Source organism: Apis laboriosa, unplaced genomic scaffold, assembly GCF_014066325.1.
Source record: "Apis laboriosa isolate Shangri-la unplaced genomic scaffold, ASM1406632v1 scaffold12_cov154, whole genome shotgun sequence".
Lineage (NCBI taxonomy): Eukaryota > Metazoa > Arthropoda > Insecta > Hymenoptera > Apidae > Apis > Apis laboriosa.
In genome coordinates this window covers 4489947-4510858 of record NW_025221207.1, presented here as the reverse complement: position 1 = coordinate 4510858, position 20912 = coordinate 4489947, and the positions used below count along the sequence as shown (strand labels likewise).

At 23.3% G+C, this 20912-nt stretch overlaps 4 protein-coding genes across 10 annotated transcripts in view; 3 read left to right on the top strand and 1 right to left on the bottom strand.

Moving 5' to 3' along the window:
- The window catches only part of LOC122720413 (rho guanine nucleotide exchange factor 11), a 37203-nt gene extending 28700 nt beyond the window's left edge, over positions 1-8503 (top strand). For 5 of the 7 annotated variants that reach the window (XM_043947134.1, XM_043947132.1, XM_043947137.1 and 2 more), the window contains 8 exons: positions 3796-4067; positions 4246-5538; positions 5813-5929; positions 6054-6230; positions 6369-6589; positions 6699-6849; positions 6960-7006; positions 7221-8503. In XM_043947134.1, coding sequence (XP_043803069.1) covers positions 3796-4067; positions 4246-5538; positions 5813-5929; positions 6054-6230; positions 6369-6589; positions 6699-6849; positions 6960-7006; positions 7221-7325 — 2383 coding nt within the window. In that variant the 3' untranslated portion in view covers positions 7326-8503. Of the gene's footprint in view, positions 1-3795; positions 4068-4245; positions 5539-5812; positions 5930-6053; positions 6231-6368; positions 6590-6698; positions 6875-6959; positions 7007-7220 lie in introns of all 7 variants that reach the window. The other 2 variants (XR_006347765.1, XM_043947135.1) reach the window with 2 other exon arrangements.
- A 1955-nt stretch (positions 8504-10458) lies between these two features.
- Positions 10459-11847, top strand: LOC122720486 (39S ribosomal protein L13, mitochondrial). The gene is made up of 4 exons (XM_043947244.1): positions 10459-10594; positions 11032-11155; positions 11325-11479; positions 11570-11847. Exons 1-4 carry the CDS (start codon positions 10571-10573, stop codon positions 11801-11803), a joined length of 537 nt encoding a protein of 178 aa, XP_043803179.1. The 5' UTR covers positions 10459-10570; the 3' UTR covers positions 11804-11847.
- Positions 11777-12428, bottom strand: LOC122720487 (39S ribosomal protein L52, mitochondrial; the record flags this gene model as incomplete). Its single annotated transcript, XM_043947245.1, has 3 exons — positions 11777-12067; positions 12136-12268; positions 12364-12428. Coding segments are annotated over 3 exons (342 nt in total), but the record flags the coding sequence as incomplete, so codon positions are not given.
- A 2653-nt stretch (positions 12429-15081) lies between these two features.
- LOC122720495 (alpha-latrocrustotoxin-Lt1a-like) overlaps positions 15082-20912 on the top strand; it is a 34136-nt gene continuing 28305 nt past the window's right edge. The window contains exons 1-4 of the mRNA XM_043947257.1: positions 15082-15378; positions 15674-15743; positions 16101-16320; positions 16589-16853. Coding sequence (XP_043803192.1) covers positions 15109-15378; positions 15674-15743; positions 16101-16320; positions 16589-16853 — 825 coding nt within the window. The 5' untranslated portion in view covers positions 15082-15108. The remainder of the gene's footprint in view (positions 15379-15673; positions 15744-16100; positions 16321-16588; positions 16854-20912) is intronic.

Here is a 20912-nt window from a genome sequence, read left to right as displayed (position 1 = left end):
TCCTTTTTCTTAAATTTTTTAATCAAATTAAATATGAAGAAATCCAGTTCAGTGGAAAATTTAAAGAATTTTGATCAATTCTACTGTTGAAATAATATTTGAAGATGATTCGACGGTATTGTTTAAGTGCTAAATAATAGAAACAAACGATCTTTTATGATTGTTCGATAGAATATGCAGATGAATGCATTCAATCTTAATTTCATCGTATATAATATTATATTATAATTAATTATTCTTTTACGGTTTTTTTTACCGCAAACAACGGTGCGACTCCTTTTGTTTTTTTATCATAGCTTTCTTCGTTGACTTTTTTTTATCGAAACATTTAATTATATTCATCAAACATTGGGAAAAATTATGCGCTTATAGTTATTATTCTTATATTAAATAGAATTTTAAATCGAATATATCGTAAATTTTTTTTTTATTATAATTACTTAATCAAATAATGCTAAAAAATTTGATATTTATTAGTTATAAAAAAATGACAATTTTATTGCATTATATTATATAAATTTTACATTTCTTCTCAAAATTTTATCTTTATTATATTTTTATTAATTTAAAAAAGAAATTTTAAAAAAGAAAATTTTCATTCATTCATTTAATGATGCACGATGAATCGATTTGAGGGCAATTAATTCATTAAAAATTATCTTAACAAGAAGGTTATTCGTATAATGAAAGCTTTAGATTTCTGGGAATAAATGTGCGATCTACATTCATTGCAATTAAAATCAATCGACAGATTAGATTAGAAAATAAAACGATTAAAAAATATACGTGGTATTGACAAATTTTCTTATTTCCTTGCCCAAAACAATTTTGAATTTAAAAATTTTACATATTATTTTACATTTTACTTTGCATTATCTTTCAAAGAATTTAGAATATTTTTTGTATAAAATATGCTAATTTTAATCATTTATCTTATTATAATAAATATTAATTTATCTTTTATAATGATAAATTTCTTAAGCAATTATAATCTCATAGTTTTTATTTTGATTAAGAAAAAAAAATAGAAGTGAAGGAAATTATATATTTTGTATATATGGAAACTTGTTATTTCTAAAGGGTTAAAGATAAATGCAACGTAATAGAGAATTTATTCTCTTTACGCCACGTGTACATTTTTAGTGTAATCGTTAATACCTCACTGCTATTAGTACGATTCGCATGAATTAGCCGGCTAATGCATCTGGTTTTAAAAAGATCGATGCATGTAAATGGGGAGGAAAAAGAAACCGATCCGTTTTGTATCGATCCGGTTTATAGTACGTGTACACGGGTGTAAACGAGGACCAAAGCGATATCAGACTACAGATAGATGTCTTGCCCTTTATTTTTGAAGCAATCGATACTTTCGAATCAATACACCGGCCATAGGCTCAGCTTCTTTTCCAGCCTCCTTGTCGTTGGCCAATTCTACACACGCGTCAATTTTTCGTGTATTTTATAAAAATTTGCTTAATAATCCTTGATACATATTTACAAATTTTATTTAATATTAAAAAATATCGTCAAATCATTTTAGAATAAAATTCGCTGTGACGAAATTTCATCTATAATAGAATGTTAATATAATATTATAATCAATATGAAAAATTTATTTAAAAAATCTAAATCTAATTCATAAAAATTTGTTGTGTTGACGGAGAAGTTCAGTTTCATGGATCTGTTTGTAGAAAATTTCATTGAGCAAACGTTTGTTAAAGGAGGTGTCAGCGAACGAGACAAAGAAGTACGTCGATTTTTTTACTCTTCAAAGGAAGAATACAGGTATCATTGATGGTTACGTACAACTGTATGCACAAGGCAGTGTATCAGCCGCAAGTCGATGTCTCTTCTATATCTAGAGGGTTGATTAAAGTGATGAAGGAGCGGCTTCGATAAGGTTTAGCTTGATCGACATCGATTAAGTTCTCGTTTATAGTTAGAACCTTGCTGGGCGTATTATTTTAAATAAAAGAAAAATCTGGGAAATCCGATGAAAATTGTTATTGAATTATTGATAATCAAAAGAGATTTGAATCATTTTAAAATCTAATATCAATTTTCTTGTCTCAAAATTTACTAACGAATCATTAACAATGATTGAAGTTTTAAAGTACATTTTTAAACAGTTTTTATTTAAAATTCAAGAGGGAAAATAAATATATATAATAATTTCATAAATTGATTGTTAGAAAAATGTTAAAATTATTATATTAAAATACTTCTACTTGCTTAAAGGTTACTCGTTCTTCTCACAGAAATAATCGACTAACAGTACGTTGGCATTTTAACTAGATTGTCACAGTTATTATTTCGCTTGCACCCTTTCCATCAAGATTCAGAACGATTATAAAAAGGCGCCAGAATAGAATTATTAATACTATCCTTTTAAAAGTATATTAATACATTTCACATTGCTTCAGAATTTCAATAAAATTACGTGTGAATATATTAAGGACTTCTTTAAATTTAAGATTTAAATCGCACACATCTCGTTAAATGAAAAAGAAAAAGATAAAAATCAGTGGAATTATTCGTCTCTATAATACAATATTCGTTGGTTGAGGAAATCCTCGCAAAGGCAATACGTAACGTTACGTTTGCAGCTGAGACGGCACATGCCTGCCAGCTTTACTACGTCGAGGAAGCCCTTTAGGGCTAAGGAGATATAAAAGATGAGACAACGCGGTTCTCGACGTGTCCGTCCTCGACCTAATTCTCGCGGCAACGAAAACTTAACTAGTCCGATATCCACCACGGAACCGTCTTCCTTCTTTGATCAGTCGAACGATATTTCATCGGGGTGCTCGAACGTGGAGGAACGTCTTTCGGAACTACCCATCGCTTCCGACACCCCCACTCACGAGAGACGCGGTGTTAATGAGCGTCGTACGAGGTCTGAGAGGTACAATTCTTCAGTTACGATATTTTTAGATAGAAACTTAATTTTTAAATTCGTAAAATTCAAATCTAAAATCTTCTTGTAATAGTCTCGAAACTAAAATAAATTTAAGTTTAATAAATTCATTCGGATTTATCAATTTAAATAAAAATAAATTTATGTCATTGTAAGTTATTTATATTAAATTAATCTTTATTAATCTTTATTGGGTTTTGAAAATTTCGAATGGTAAAAATGGCAAAAAGTTTTCGAGAAGTTCGAGAACTTTAAACTTTTTGAATTTCGAAGAATATTGAGAATTATTTCAAATAAGTGATTGAAAAATGTGAACTTTATTCATTATATGGTTTGAAGCTGTACAATACATTACTTCACTAGCTACAATGATTCAATATCGATAAGAGTGTGATGTATTTCCTGTTTTAATTATGTTACACATATTAAGTCATTCTATTAATAATTCAATTTTTTCGATGCATATATTAAATACAAATAAACAAATAGTAATTAGTAATATTTCCCTTTACTTTAAATTATTTATTACTTTTTTACAAATTATAAATTTTATATTTCTCTTTTAAAATAGCTATCAAAACATCCTATTGTAAATTTAATTCTTGTTATTCAGATAATTTTTACAAATTTAATATTAACTTTTTCCTTCTAAAATCATGTTAAGCAAAACTTATGAAATATCCCAATAAAACAAAAACAAAGTGTAAAATCTTAAAAATAGATATCCTTTGTCATCTTTAACATAGTCTAATTTCCAAGGGAATCTTAGCAAGTATTATTGATGACATCAACAAATTTATGTATAGGTATTGAAAATGGCTGCAGTAGCCGGTATTATTTAAATGTACAATTCTTCATTCGCTAACGATTGACTATAGGGCTGGTTTCAGTGATTCTGAACCGGCCGGGACATTTCCCGGAAATTCAGCGGGCAGTTCGTCGAACAGCAGCTTATCGACGAGAAGTCTGGACAGTCCGAGTACCAGCCTGGAGCAGGTACATCCAGCTACCTCCGCGGCCAACACATCGACCTCGTGGGACAGCGATGTTGATGTTGAACCGGATCCTCCTGATTGGAGTCAAGGCGTTGCCGAGGATGTCCTCGCTCGGCTCAGCAATGCGGAGAAAAAACGACAAGAAGTTATCAATGGTTGGTAGTTCTCTTTTGTCCTTATTTCATAATCGATTAAAAATATTTTATTCGCTATTTTTTTTAAATTTCTTTTTAAATTCTTTTTTTAAAAATTTTTTTTTTAATGAAACAGAAAACAGAATATTTATTTTAATATCAGATATATCTATAATCGAAAATAATTTTAATTTTTCAGAACTCTTTCACACGGAGCGATCTCACGTGCGGGCGTTGAGAGTGCTATCACACGTCTTCCACAAGCCGCTCCTCGAATCACAAGTACTTCCGTTAGACCAAATACAATTATTATTTTCCAATCTAGATGAGATGGTAACAATTCATTCGCGCTTCAATCAAGCGATGAAGCGCAAGAAGAAGGAGAATCCATGCGTGGGCGATGTCGGAGATCTTCTTTTAGACATGTTCGATGGCGAGAATGGAGAAACCTTTGAGAGAGCTGCATCTACTTACTGTGCGAAACAGCAAGTGGCTCTGGATGCTTTGCGAGATCGTCGTCGGAAGGATCCGAAATTGAACTCTTTCTTAAATGAAATTGAGGCTAATCCTCTTTGTCGAAGGTTACAGCTCAAAGATCATATATTGACGGGGATGCTCCGATTGACAAAATATCCTTTGCTCTTTGAAAATTTGGCAAAATACACGCCTGAAAGTAACGAAAAGGAAAGAGCTGCGGTTTTGCGAAGTCTCGATCGAAGTAAGGAAATTCTTAGTTGTGTTAATCAAGCGGTACGCGAGGCAGAAGATTATCAGAGATTGGCAGAGATCCAACGTACCATCGATAGATCTGCATTTGATAAATTTGATCATCCAACTGTTCAGGAATTCAAGAATCTAGACATCACGAAACGTAAATTGATCTATGAAGGTCCGTTACAATGGCGTAGAACCGAACAGAATAGAGCAAAACCGGTCGATCTACACGTGGTATTGCTCGACGATACGATACTCCTGTTGCATCGACAAGATGAAAAGTACCTGTTAAAATTTATCAATCCAAATCAAGCGAACTCTGTATTGAGTCCTATTGTAAAAGTATCTACTGTTCTTGTCAGGCATAATGCCGTAGATAAAAATTCTCTCTATCTGGTTAATACATCGCAAAATGGAGCGCAGATCTATGATTTAGTAGCAGCCTCGCCTGCAGAACGAAAACAATGGTTTAAACACATCTCTGAAGCAGCTGAAGCATATAAGGCTCGTGATAAACAAGGTAGAAGACCTACTCCACCTACTACACTGCCAGAAGAACCTGGACCTACGATCGAAGATTCTTCTTCGACAGAACATGACAATATTCCTAATAAAACAGATCAGGAGCAAGAACAAGAATCAGAAACAAAGGAATCTACGCAAGACACTAGCATGGAACAAGAAGGAGAAACACCTAATATTTCTGGACCTGAGATCTCAAGGATTGAACAAACGAAACAGCAACAGCCACAACACTCATCCGAACCTTCAAACACAGGTAATACATACTTTGTTGTAAATGAAAAATTAGAAATATAAAATAATTTTATATTTGTTAACAAATGAAATTAAAATTATGATAAATTTTGAAATTTCTATAAAATTTCAAGAAGTATATTTTTATTTTAACGAAAAATAGTTTTGTTATTATATCATGGAACATTTCTTAGATAAATAATTTTTTCATATATTTCCCAAATTAAAAAATAATCGTATAATTTTATAAATATTATTTAAATATAAATTTCAATGTACTACATTTTTTTAATTAGGTACAGGAGAACCATTACGATTGATTACTTGTACACAAGCATCATTAATTGATCCGCTTGAAGTTCATGTAGAAGTACCACCTGTACATGTTGCAGAACCAGTGCTTACACCAATAGGTATATTATTTATTTATTAATGTTTATTATATTATATTTTATTATTTTGTAATGTAATGTATATATTTTTTTAAATAGATCATAAATAAATAGTTCATAAACGATTGATTATTTTATTTTGCAGAGTGTCTTAGAAGAAAGGATGAGATTATTAAGCAAGCACTGATCGAGAAACAATTATTGGTAGCAGATATACTAAATATTCCAAAAGAAGATTTCGAACATGTGGCTGACATGGCATCTGAACCATCAAGTATAGAAAAAGAACCTGCTGAACTTATACTTGCTGCTATTAGTCAAGGTATTTCTATTAATAGACCATATTTTTATTTATTTTATTATTACAAAATTTTTAAATGTACAAATATAATTTTTAAAATGTTTAAAAAAAAATATTTATATTTTTATAAAAATTTTATATTTTATTTTATTATTATAGCGAATCAATTGGTTGGAATGTTAAATTCTGCATTAAATGTAAGTGAAACGGAAACTATTCTTGCATCACGTGGAGCATCGATATTAGCAACACCGCCAAGTTGTGAGGCAACTGGTTGTCCATCACCACGAATGCATCTTCATCCACAACAACCAGCAATATCAATTGCAAGTTTACAACCAATTTGTCATTCTTTAACTTCTCAATTGTCACAATTATTGGTAAGACTCTATTTTTTTCATAAATTAATTTCTATAATTATATTCAAAGAAATAATTTTTAAATAAATAATTTTAATAAAAATTGTTTTAAATATTTTATAAATTTTAGGAAATTATAAAAGAGAGAGAAGAAGAACGAGAGACATTAAGAAAAGAATTACGCAGAAGTAGAGAACGTCTTCATGCCCTTGATGCAGATATACAACGTCGTGAATTTTCAGAAACATGCACCGCATCAAGTCAAACACAAACAGAACCCAGTTAGTTTTTCAATTTTTTTAGAATGTAGGTTGATGTACATTTATTGATGTACATAATCAGTACATCTTTACATAAATATGATAATTAATTTTGTTTTTATGATTTTCAGGTGAACTTTTAAATAAGGATAGCAGTATTGACGATCCCACTCGTGATGTAAGAGTTTCTAATTTACTACGAAATTAACTTGATTAATTTTTTAAGATACAAATATAATAAGATACTTTAATTAATTTTCTTACAAATATATTTTGTTATATTCATATATATATTATATATATATTCATATATTCATAAATTATAATATATTAACTTTTATTTTCTCTTTCTTATATTATTTTCGTATTATAAATTTAATATTATTTTACAGGAATTTGTAGATGCACGTGGTGAATCTGAGGCAAACGAAGAATTGGAATATACAGAACACGAAACAGAAACAGAAGTGGGAAGAATGGGAGATAGTGTCGGTTGAAAGATGCAAGATAACGCATTAAATATTGTCAACTAGATGCATTTCACGAGCAAGATCGTTTCCGAATGCTCATACTGGAAGAAATCAAAATTATGTAAAAAATGACAAATGGCGAGTAGCTGTTTATGGAATACAATAATATTAGATACATATTTACAGAATCATGGGTCGATGATTAATCATACCTTTGCCAAAGATTTTATGTAACTGGATTTACATGATGTAACAGCGAATACGCGTATACATCATATTATATCAATGACTGGAAATTACATAAATTTTTTATTGCTAATAATATAACGATACAGTTTCTGAAATAATATGGTGAAGGAAATTTTTTTGAAAGAAGTAAAGAGAATTCCAAATAGATTACTAAATTTATTTTTATTTAATATTTCTCTTTTTTTCTCTATACAAATAAATATACGGATACATAAATATACAAATTAATAAATTAAATGAAAGTTTTATATGCATATAGAACAATTTTTTTACTGTAGATTATTTTGAAATCTACACTGTAGTACTCTTATAATAGGTATTACTGTATAAAAATTGTTATATCATGTCTGGAATGACATCGATTTCTATAATATTGTTTTATATACATCAATTTGTATATCGAAAATTTTTCCTTAAGATATTTTTTAAAAAAATTGAAGTCGATTTTATCGAAATTACTTTGAAATACTTATTATGCATTTTATACAAAAACATTTACATAAATATGTTATACGCGTTTAGAACAATTTAGTCGTTCATCCCAAGAAACATAACTTTTGTGATCTGCTATGATATATTTGAAACCAACTGTGTCATTATAATAATTCAATAGTCATGAAACATAATTTGCATTTATATATATATATATAAAGATATTTAATCAGAAGATGCGTCGATATTTCAATATATGTAAAGAAATGCGAAGCATATATTAATGCAGAATAATGATTTTTGATGCATTATTATTAAATAATACGCTTTTAGATATACTTTCCTTATATTTCATGACCATATGTTCAGGATATTCAATCCAAAAATGCAAATGCCGACTACATGAATTAAAGAAGAAACTTTTTACATAATATATATTCTCTCTCTCTCTCTCTCTCTCTCTCTCTCTCTCTCTCTCTCTCTCTCTCTCTCTCATATTATATAAAATAGAAATCTAATATTTATTATTATCATCATGACTATGATTATTATAATTAAAATTGTTGCTGCCTTTAAGTATTATTTTCTTAATTTAATAATTTCATATATCAATTCAGTAATTACAATATAACAACCGTAATATAAAAACCAATTAAAATCTAAAAGAAATTATTGAAAATAAAATAAAATAATTGAATCTCATAGAATATTAAAAATTATTCAATTCTATACTTTTATTAATATAATTTATATTAGCGTATTAAAAACAATGTAACTATCTTTAAATTAAAAAGTACATTTAATTTAAAAAAAAAACAATTAAATGATTAAAATTTTTATATAGTGTATTAATATTGTGCAATATGCTTTATTATCATTCTTGTACAATATATTAATGCAAGTTATTAGTTATAATTTTATTTCGTTGTTTTTTAATATTTTCTTATTCAATTCCTGATTTATCCGATTTTTTTTTTTAAATAATAATTTAAATAAAATTCAAGTATTTAATTCATTAAAAAATATAAAGAATTATGAATATATATTTATGAAAATTATTTATAAATTTCATGTTTATGATTTGAATCTCTCAAGGAAAAAAAAAAAAGAATTTCTTTTATTATTGTTTTTACAAGAAAATTTGTACACTTTTAATGAAGATTAATTTATAAAATAAAATTTATTGGTTATAGAAAGATTAAAAAATTCGAAAGTTAATGTTTATATTATTTCTACATTCAATAATAATGTTTTTTATTCATAATTATGAAAAATTAATATTGTTGAAATAATACATTAAAATTTACACACATTAAATTAAATGTAATAAACATCATTGTATAATTAATGTAATTACTGAATGAAATAATAATTTTATATTTATCTTATTAACTTTTTTAATTAATAATTAACGGCATTTGCTTTAAAAAAACAATCTTTGCCTCTTGGTGCTATACTTGCCTAAATGAACAATCAAGTTCCTCTTTTGAATATAATGGAATTTAAAAATAGAAATAAGAAATCAAAAATTTATATACTATTTATAGAATCCTGAACATGACTGGTAACTTCAAAATTATTAATATTCACAAATAAGAAAAAATAATAATATATATAAAACATTTTTACAAAATAAATTTATGATAGATAAATATGTACAATCACGCATAGATAATATACCGTAAAAAATAGTTTACCACTGTTTAATTAATACTAGTGTTGATATGTTAATAAAATTTTTTATTAATTAGAAAACACAGTTGGAATAACAACATGTACTATACTTTATAACAAAGGACTGATCGTGCAAAAAAGACTTATCTGTTTACATAAAATCTTTGCTATTATTAAATACTAATAATTCTCTAATAATAAAATGCGAATAATTATAAATACATTACTATGTATATGTATAAAGTATTTAATAACATTATTAGTTGATATTATTATTATAATATTATTACATTAAAATACTTATTAAATTGTAAATTATCTTGTAATTTTTTATATTCTTTTGAAGTATACCTGCACGAACAGATCCTAATATTTTTAATTTTGCTACAATTTAAAATTTTTCGATATATATTATTATAAGTTTACATTTTAAAAATTTACACTAAAGTATGCATAAAAACATACGAAGCGAAGATTTAAATAATTTAATTTGTTATGGCTTTAACTTTTTTTATATTTAAATATTTTATGCAAATTACTTTTAACAATTTATATATTATATATTTCGTCTATGCTAATAAACTAATTCAACTTTTCAAATATAGTTTCATTATCATTATTAAGTAATTCCTTTTAATTTAAATTTAATTTAATATTTGTTATAATTTAATTTAAAATGTATATGATATTAAACATATAAAAAAAATAACTTAAAAATTATGTTCGCGCGCGTATTTACTTGAGAAAGATTAATGACTTTTGGTATTATCAAACAGTGTTACCAATATTATTTTCGTTATCAGAATCTCATAGATTTGATATAAGAATTTAATATTATAAATATATAATGTTTAGTTTTATTTTAAAAAAATATATTATTATTTACACGTTAAATTGAATTTTGAATAAGAATTACAATGTCTCTTCTTCGCAAAGGACAGGTATATTATTTTAAATAATTTATTTATTTTTTACAACATTGTTTTATATATTTTGGATATTATATCATAATGCACTTTTTTACTTTTTTTAATTTACTTTATTTTTATAAAAATTCATTACATAAAATAAATAATTTAAGTTTTATTATGTTTTGCAAAAAATTTTAGGTTAATGAATATTCTTCATATTTTTTAAAAAAATTTTAGTAAAAACATTTAAAATATTTTTATAGAGATTCCTTTTTAACATTATAATTTTGATTAATAATAATAATAAATAATTTTGATTATAATATTGATTAATTAATAATAATAAATAATTTTAAATAATTTGATAATTATAGTTATATAGTATATAATTATAATAATTTAAAATGATTTAAATTTTTTATGTATGACTTTATTTAATTCTTATGGTCCATTTATATTACATATAGCATTGGGGTACTTTTTCTATTATTTGGCATATATTTGATGCAACTTGGCAAGATCCATTTCAAAGTGCACCTTTAATTAAAAAATATCTTATGGGATTATACAAACCTATATATCATCCATTGAGTAAGTAAAATTACATATATTTACATTATATATATTCATCTACGTAACACATATATATCAAATATATTACTATAGTATAAATAATAAATAAATTTAACTTATATGATATTTTGAAATAGAATGTTATATTTTTCATTTATAAATAAAATATTTCTATATTTTTATATAGATAAATGTGGTGATCATGTAATAATAATAAATAGTAAAAATATTGCATTACGAGGAGATGAATGGCAAAAACGGGTGTATTTTCATCATACTACATACATTGGTGGTGCTTCTTGGACACTTGCTTGGGAATTACATAGTAAAGATCCTACTTTGGTAATTATCAAATTTTTATAAAATATAAATATATTAAAAGATTATAGTATGTTTTATTATTATCTATATTTCATTTATGATAATATATAGATTATTAAGAAAGCAATTTATTCTGCAATGGATGGAAATTTACAAAGAAGATATACTATGGAAAGATTACACATTTTTCCTGATGAAAATGTTCCTGAAGACATGTTACAAAATGTTACCAATCAGATCAAGCAATTAAGACCTGTCCCTGTTAAATTATGTGATATTTCACAAGAGGAAAGAGATAAAATTCCACGACTCATAAAATATCCTATTGATTATCAGCTCAAATAGTTGTAGTTATGAATTTAAAATAAAATAATTGATATTTTAAAAAATTTGTTTTTGCAATTTAATAAATTATCAAATTAAACTATGAAAAAAGTATTGAAAAATGAATAAAATTGTTTATAATTATTCATTATTTATTGATAATTGACCTTTAGGTTTCAATCTACTTTCCAAAATTTTTTGTTCTTGAGCTTTCTTTTCTTTGATTAAGTTAGCATGTCGTTCAACTGCATAATCAATTTCACCAACTAGTTTAATAATTCTTCTCTGTAAATTAAATATTTTATTAATTATATTATTTTAAAATTTAAATATAAAAACTTATTTAAAAGTACCATAAAATCTTGATGTTTTTTTATACGTTTAAATTGTCCTGAACCATATGGAACAGGTTCGTTATTTTTAAAAGAGTAATCACTTGAATTTGCCAATAAACCATTATTATTTGGATTTGCTGATAAACCTTTCCTATAATTATTAGAATCATTTTATATCTCATTTAGAACATTACACACAAATTACAATTTATAAATCTATATTTTATATATAAAATTTTTTCTTACATTTTTCTCCAGTTTTGATTTAAATATATTATAAAAGATGTATGAAATTTATTAATAAACACAGTCAAATCTAAAAAATATAATGCTTTAAGAATATATTTAAATATTGTAAATATTATAAATATTGTAAATATTTCAATGATGTAAAATAAACTTAAAATTTCTAATAAAATACAAATAATATTATTACAATTTTTTATTATTTTTTTATATTTAAATAAATTTTAATGGATAAAAATCAATTTTTTATAGTTATATATTTTAAATTAATTTATAAAAATTAAAACATTATGATATACTAACTTGTAGGCCGATTTATTTGAAATATTGTTTTAATCTTAAACAATAACATATTATTTCAAATATTTAACAAATATTTATAATATTTTATAAAAGTAATACCATAGATAATATACAATATAGATTAAATACAATTCAATACATTTTTCTGTACTTCGTGGATATTACATTCTAATCATTTTAGTATTATTCTCAATATTACCGATTTAGTTAGAAATTTAGAATCATATCTTATATTGCAATATTAATAATAGTTAGAATTGAAAATATTTTCAATGTAAAATTACAAATAAGAAACAGAATATTTTATTATAAAATTTAAATTTCACTAACTAAATGTTATAACTAAATATTTGCATTAAAATATATCATCATATAATTATATATCAAGATATATTATATTTTGCAAAATCATTGTTTTAAAGAAGATATTGAGAATATAATATTTATATTTTTTAAAAATTAAGACATTATAATTTTAAAAAAAATATGATTATCATTAATATTGTAAATGCACCAAAAACATTATTTGCCAAAAGTAAGACAAGGAGAGTAAATAGTAAAAGAAAGATAGAAATGAGTTAAAAGCAGCGCCATCTCTAGAATATTATAGAAATTAATATAGACAAGGAAAGCAAATAATAGAATAAAGACAGAGATATAATAAAAATTCGGGAATCAACGCCATCTTCAGAGTGCCGCAAATTAAACACAAATAAAAAGGATAGAAGATAATGGGAAAAGGATAGAAAATAAGAATTGATTGCAAGCGCCATCTCTCAGGCACCAAAGACACTTTTTCAAAAGAGAGGATAAAGTAGACTAGGAATCGAAATTCAGCGTCATCTTTTGAGTATTAAAAGAACTTTGAATAAAAGTTTTCGAAATACTCGAAAGATGGTACCATTGATCAATTCTAATTCTATCTCTATCTTTTTCCCATTATCTCCTGTTCTTTTTTTGTGAGTTTCATTTGCGGCACTCTGAAGATGGCGCTGATTTCAATATTTTTATCCTATCTCTGTCCTTCTCTATCTATTTCCTCTCTTCGTCTAACCTATTGATTGAATGTCTATTTTTAATAGAGCTTTATTTTTGACTGAAATTTTATTTATTTTATTAATTAAAATATGAAAGCAATTGTAACAATATTCTTTATTTTCCATTGAAAAACATAATAAGCTGTTAATGTATGATCGTAAAAAATAAATGCGATATTAAAAAAAAATTTAATATAAATATTATAAATATAAATATTAATTAAATATAATATAATATATGGTTTGAAACATTCTATTTCAATAATTCTGAATCGAAACAAAATTAACATTAATTAAAAACTTAAATATCTTTATTTTTAATAGAATTTTGATTAAAATTTTACAAAGATAAAGTTGAGTAGAAATCAAATATAGTGACATCTCTTGAATGTTCCTTACTCTAAAAATGAGAAAGATATCTTTCGTATCTAAGAGATGGCACCATTGACCAATTCTTATTCTATCTCTATCCTTTTTCTACTATCTTCTGTTCTTTTTTCGTGAGTTTCATTTGCGGCACTCTGAAGATGGCGCTGATTTCAATATTTTTACACTATTTCTGTCCTTCTCTGATTATTTGTTTTCCTTGTTTATATTTTATAATTATAATTATGTTATAGTTTATAATTTTATTTGTAATTCTTTTTAAAGATGGCACTGCTTTTATATAACTAATTTTTGTCCTTTCATTTGCTTTGTAAAATTTTGTGTTTAAGAGATAATTTCAATATCTGATTAATTTTATTATGTATTAATATAATAATTAAAAAATCTATGATTATAATTTAATATATGTAATATATACAAATATTTATGAAAGAATAAATCAAAAACATAATTTTTAAAATTTGTTAACTTTATCAACTTTTGTAATTGAATTGAATATAATTGCTATATTCATTTTAAATCATAATAAATATAGCAATTATTTTTTGTATTTTCATTATTAGTATTTTAGAGTATAAGATATAAAATTTTTATTAAATGTTAATTTATTTTGTATTTTGTCTATGATTATAATTCTTACGTGATATTTTTGTATTTCTATATTAATTTTATATCATTTAAAATAATAATTTAGAATTTAGAAACATTTTTATAAATAAAATCATAAAAATTATTGTTTTAAATTATAAAAAATTCTAATTTTTTGATCAATAATTTAATATATGTAACATAAAATTCCCATAAAATTGGAATTATGCTAAATTTTTGTCTGTGATTTTATTTTGGTTGAAAAATTATAAGGGTGGCAATATGGCAAATGAGTTAGCTATTTATCAACAAACTTCATAACTATTATTATTTTCGTACATAGTTGTGTGTATCTATGAACATAGTATAAGTTGGATGTGGAAAATAGAGGATTTTGTACGTGAAACGTTATTAAACGTTCAAATCCAAAATGACATCCGTGGACTCTGGTATTGAAACAAGTAATAACTCCGACGATAGTTCGATTGCTCAAAATGAAGATATAGTAACCGAAGAAATTAATAATGATTCAGCTTCTGCAATGATAACCAATAATCAAAATGAAGTAGAAGAGATTAGACCGGGCATTCTTCATACGAAATTTAGTTCAGATTGGTCTCTTTGTTTATCAAATAGTAATGTCCAAAATTCCATACCAACAAGTAGTTCAAGACCACGTTTCGATGTATCTCCTAATAATGTAAGTATTGTTTTTTTTTAAAATATTATTTTTATATGTATTTATATTTTAATAATTAATTTTAATTATTTTTTATTAAATATTTGTATTAAAAATATAAAATTAAATTATTTAAATAAATTCTTATAAAATAAATTTTATTTACTAATAATATTAGTATTAATTTATGTTAAAATATAATAAATGAATAAATAATATAATAATGGTTGATTTTCATTATTAAAGATATATCATAACAATCATAGGAATTGATTTTTAATGTTTAAAATATATCATTAAATGTAATTTGTTACAGGTTTTAGAGATTAAGTTTCCTTTGAGATGTAAATCTAAAACAGCAACAGCCAGGTCTTTTTTAGTAAATAGTAAGTTATATTTATAAATTTCTTAAATATATATTATTATTAACATTTATATATATTATTTAAAACAAATTCATATTATTTTAATTATTTATTTTAATATTTATAAATTTTGTTTGAAGTTTTCATAATAATAAATAATTAAAATATATCAAGCAAATATGAATGATTATATACATAACTATTATACTATTTGAGTATGATTATATTTAATCAAAATTAAAAATGCAAATTTAAAAGAAAAATATATTAACTATTTTTTATTATATATATTGTATATATTAATATTTAAAATTTTTTATTTATTATCTAGATGTTATTCAATTTTATATTTTATATATATTATTATTTTTTTTTTAGGAAATGTTTATTATAGGAAAATAAAATTTGTCAGTGGGGCACGTAAAAATCATCATCTTGTTCCTATATTTGATGTTCATACCCGTCTCATTGAACACAGAATGAGAATTGCTGCGGCAACAAACAATACCATAATGATGAGAACTCTTTTAAATTCTGGTGCTTCTCCTAATACTTGTGATGCACAAGGAAGAACTCCTCTTCATCTTGCCTCTTGCAGGTAAATGAACAATATATTCAATATTTATTATCAATTTGTAATAAATTTATTAATTTATAAAAATATAAAAATGAATAAAAACTTAATTAATCAATATAAAACTATTATTAACATATTAATATATAATATATTAATAAATATTTATTTTTTTAAAATAAACTTTTTAAAAAAAAAAATTTTGTATTGTCTATTGAATACAATATTATATATATATAATATGTATATATATATATATATATATATATAAATAATGATATATTTTTTACAGAGGTTCTACAGAAATGGTTCGTTTATTATTGGAACATGGTGCAGATCCAAATCTTCGGGATTCTGTAGGTAATACACCATTACATTTAGCTGCTGTAACAAGCAAAATATCTGTGGTGACACTTCTTTTAAATGCGGGAACGGACCCTCTATGTTTGGACCAATATGGTTATAATCCATTACATTTAGCGCAGACAAAATTAAAGTTATTACAAAATTGTGAAGGAGAAGCTATAGTGAAAATTAAAGAAGAAGTTCAGAATATAGTTAGTATGTTATTGGCATATTTGCAAAAGCACAAAGATTCTCACAAAAAAATGGAAACTTTGAGCACTTTATGTTCGCGTTTATCTTTATCGAACACATCCAATCAAGTTCAGGATGATGTAAAAGACTTGTTGGCTAATTTAGATGCTTTATCAATAACACAGTAATCTCATATTTACATTAACAAATTATTAATTTTATAAATAAATTGAATATGATATGGAACTCAAAGAGGGATCAATATGAATTAAATTTTTAGTTATGCGATAATAACTTAATTTTTCTTTTTTAATTATTCAATTTATATTAAAAAACATTTCTCTTAATTTATATACGCGTAAGATAGAGTTTTGATGTATAGAATTATAACCACAATTGATTATAGGAGTGTTAAATCGATAAAGTAAAATATTGCTAATTAAAAACTATTATATCGCTATTTATTTCTGTAAATAAATATTTTTAATATTTTTACGATTCTTATATTCTGATTCAAGTGACTAAAAAATATTTTTTTTCATTTATTGTTAAATTATATTTTATATAATCAAATTGTTTATTAATTAGATTTGACACTCTTTTCAAAAGTAATTCAGTAAAAAATTTTTAACCAAAAGACATTTAAAAAATAATAATTTCTATAGATTAAAGAATAGTCAACATTGGAATAAAAATTTTCAATTTCATTTTGACCTCTAATTGCTATTGTTCCATATTTTATTAGTAAGTATTGTTTTGGTTGAGTGTATTTACAAAAACTAATGCAGATTTGTTACGAAAAATCATATAGTAACACATTATATATTAATAAATCAAATATATTTATATGTTAGAAAGATAATTCACTATAAATTTTAGTTCATTTTTTTATTGTATGCTAACAACAAAAGATAATTTTTTTATATTATTTAACAAGTTAATTTAAAAAACATTAAGCAACTGTAAAGTACAATTTTAAAAATATATATATTACAAAATTTTACAAATTATGCTCTAATGAAAGAAGTAATTTATTTGGAATCACTTTAATATGTTTTCTTAAAATTAAAAACTAATGTTTTAAATTATATTTATCAAAATCACAAAGCTGCAAATAGAGTGTAAAAGTGAAAGCTAAAATATATTTTATCCTTTATAGACCTATTTAACTAAATACCTTATTTTTATAAACTTGAAAAATTTTGAAAGAAAGAATTTTATTTTTTTAGTAATTTCTTTTTTTGTGTTAGTATTTTCTATACATATTTTTTTTTAAATTAAATATTTTAAATATTTTATTTTCATATTGTTTAAATTTTCACACAATGCGAAACAATAAATATTTATATAACAAAAATAGATTATAAATATATAGTATATATTCCGTCCGAACTAAATCTGATTAAAAAAAAATATAATATTATTAAAGTTTTAAATAAATATTATCACTTAATGAATAAAGTATGTCTTTTTAATATATTTTTTAAAACGATATTCTTATTTATTATTTTTCATAAGAAAAATAGAAGGAACATTGCAATACATTTCAATACTTTCTCAAAATATATAAAATATTGTGCAATATATATTCTAATTGCGAGATCATATTCTAAAATAACTTAGAAGTTTTAATAATACATCAATTTTAAATATTGCAAGTATTATATTGTCCTCTATTTGCAGTCTTGATATTAATTACATAATAAGAATTATATAAATATGTAAATCAGTGAATAAAATATATTAAGTTCAGACTTTTAACAATTTACCTCGCATATATATCTTTTATATCGATACTTTTAACTGGAAAGAAATGAAATATTTAATATCTAACATTAAGATTTTATATAATTTCTAACAAAGTGTTCATCTATAAATAACATTAAATAAAATTAATCAAATGAATTTCTGCTTGAATAATACACTAATTTTTATTCTTACATCATATTAATAAGATAGAAAAAGTTGGTGTAAGTTTTCAAGTATAATATAATGGATTTTATCAGATATGCGCTAAAAAATAAAATTAAAAATTCAAATTAATAAATATCTATAATTTTTCAAATATAATTTTAGAAATCAGATTTTAGATATATTATAATATCAGTTTTGCTACGATAGAAATACAATTTATGATCGCGATATTTCTCTAAGAATAGAAAAAACAATCGTGAAGGATCATGTTTGTATTAACTATCCATATATATTTATATAAACATGTAAACAACTTATGTAACTACTTTATATACTGTAAATACGTAATTTTTTGTTAGCAGTACTTATAGCAAATCAATAAAAAGAAAAGTATCTTGTTTTATAGGAATTTACGTTCATGTAAGACTTTCCCTTTATATAAACTATTACAATTGAAGAAAATTCTTTATGTAATGATATATATTTCAAATTCATACTTCAATTTTTATTTTCTTTTATTATTTTTATTTATTTATTTATTTTTTTTCATTACATCATGATTCATATTTAAATACATATATATAACATTAAAAGAAATGTCGTTGTATAAAATAAAAACAAAATTTGATTTGTTGAATTGAAAAAAATTTGTAATTTTCTTCATATCGATATTAAAATAATTAATAAAAAATTTATCCTTTATTTTTATTTTATTACAAACGCGGTCATATTTTCTTATATATCTCTTATTATTATATTTATATCATTTGAAAAATAAATTTCTTATTTGATTAAAATTATATTTTATGAAATATAATTTTGTTATTATCATCATAAAATAAAAATGGATTAATATCTTGTAACTTTATAATAATCAAAATTATATTATAATCAAAATTATAAAAGTGACTCATTATAATTCACATTTATATTTCAATATCTTATATATTGTCAACTATAAATATGTAAATTTTAAATATGTTAATGTGCAAAATTAATCAATCATGAAACAAACCACGAAATGATAATGATTTTATGTAAAGAAATTTATTATAATTATTATCATTTATATTTGCTATTATATTAAATAATTCTTCTATTGTTCTCAAAACATTAACAATCATGCCGCCAAAAATTGCGGAATAACAAAAATCAATTTTATACATTATATATATCGATTTTATCAATGATAAATAATTTTTATTTCATTTTGAGTATAACATGTAACATTTTTTAAATAGCTTATAGAATATATAAGTGAAAATTTAATTCTTTTTTTTTATAATGATTAGTCGAATTCTTGACAGTATAATATACATAATTGAAATAAATTAATAAGAATAAAAATTATAAAACAGAGTTACATTTGTTAAAAATTTCGGAACAAATATCGAACAAAGATGTCATTTAAAATATTACGCCTCGATTTAGAAATCCTTACTAGTCACATTTTTATAAGATTTCATTTATTATGGTTATTCTTAAAATTTTGATCATTGATTAAATATCAAGTGTAATAATATATATACATATGAAATAATTTTTATATAAAAAAAAGTTAATTTCAAAAAAAAAAATAAATTTCTTTAAAAACAAATAAATCTGTATTGTAAACATTTGAAATATTAATTGATGAAAATCAAAAACTAGCAAAAATTATGACTAGAAAGGAAAAAATCGAACTTTTCGTAAGCGTGAATAATTATGAAAGATAATTATATTATTCTATTATATTACAAGCATACCATCAAAATATTTTTGTAGAATTAATTCTAATTGTATGCATATTAAATACATTTATACATAATTTATTTACGTCATAATAGATTTGATTATTTTTTATATACTAAAATTGTCTGAAGATTGTCTGAAGATAACAAATAAGACTATTTTGATATTTCTATTTTTTTTTAATCTTTAAGAGAAAAATTATTTTGTATCTTTGATCTATAAAGACATATTAATATTTTATAAACATTTGTACTGTACAGCATAACAACAATTAAAATAATAAATATACATAATTTGTTTTTTTATATAATGAAAAATTTAATTCTTCGAAATAGATACGAATGTACAAATCGATCATTGACATTTATAACACAGGTACGAACAGAGAATTTGGCACAAATTAAAAATAGAATAATAAAACTCTAAAAGAAAAA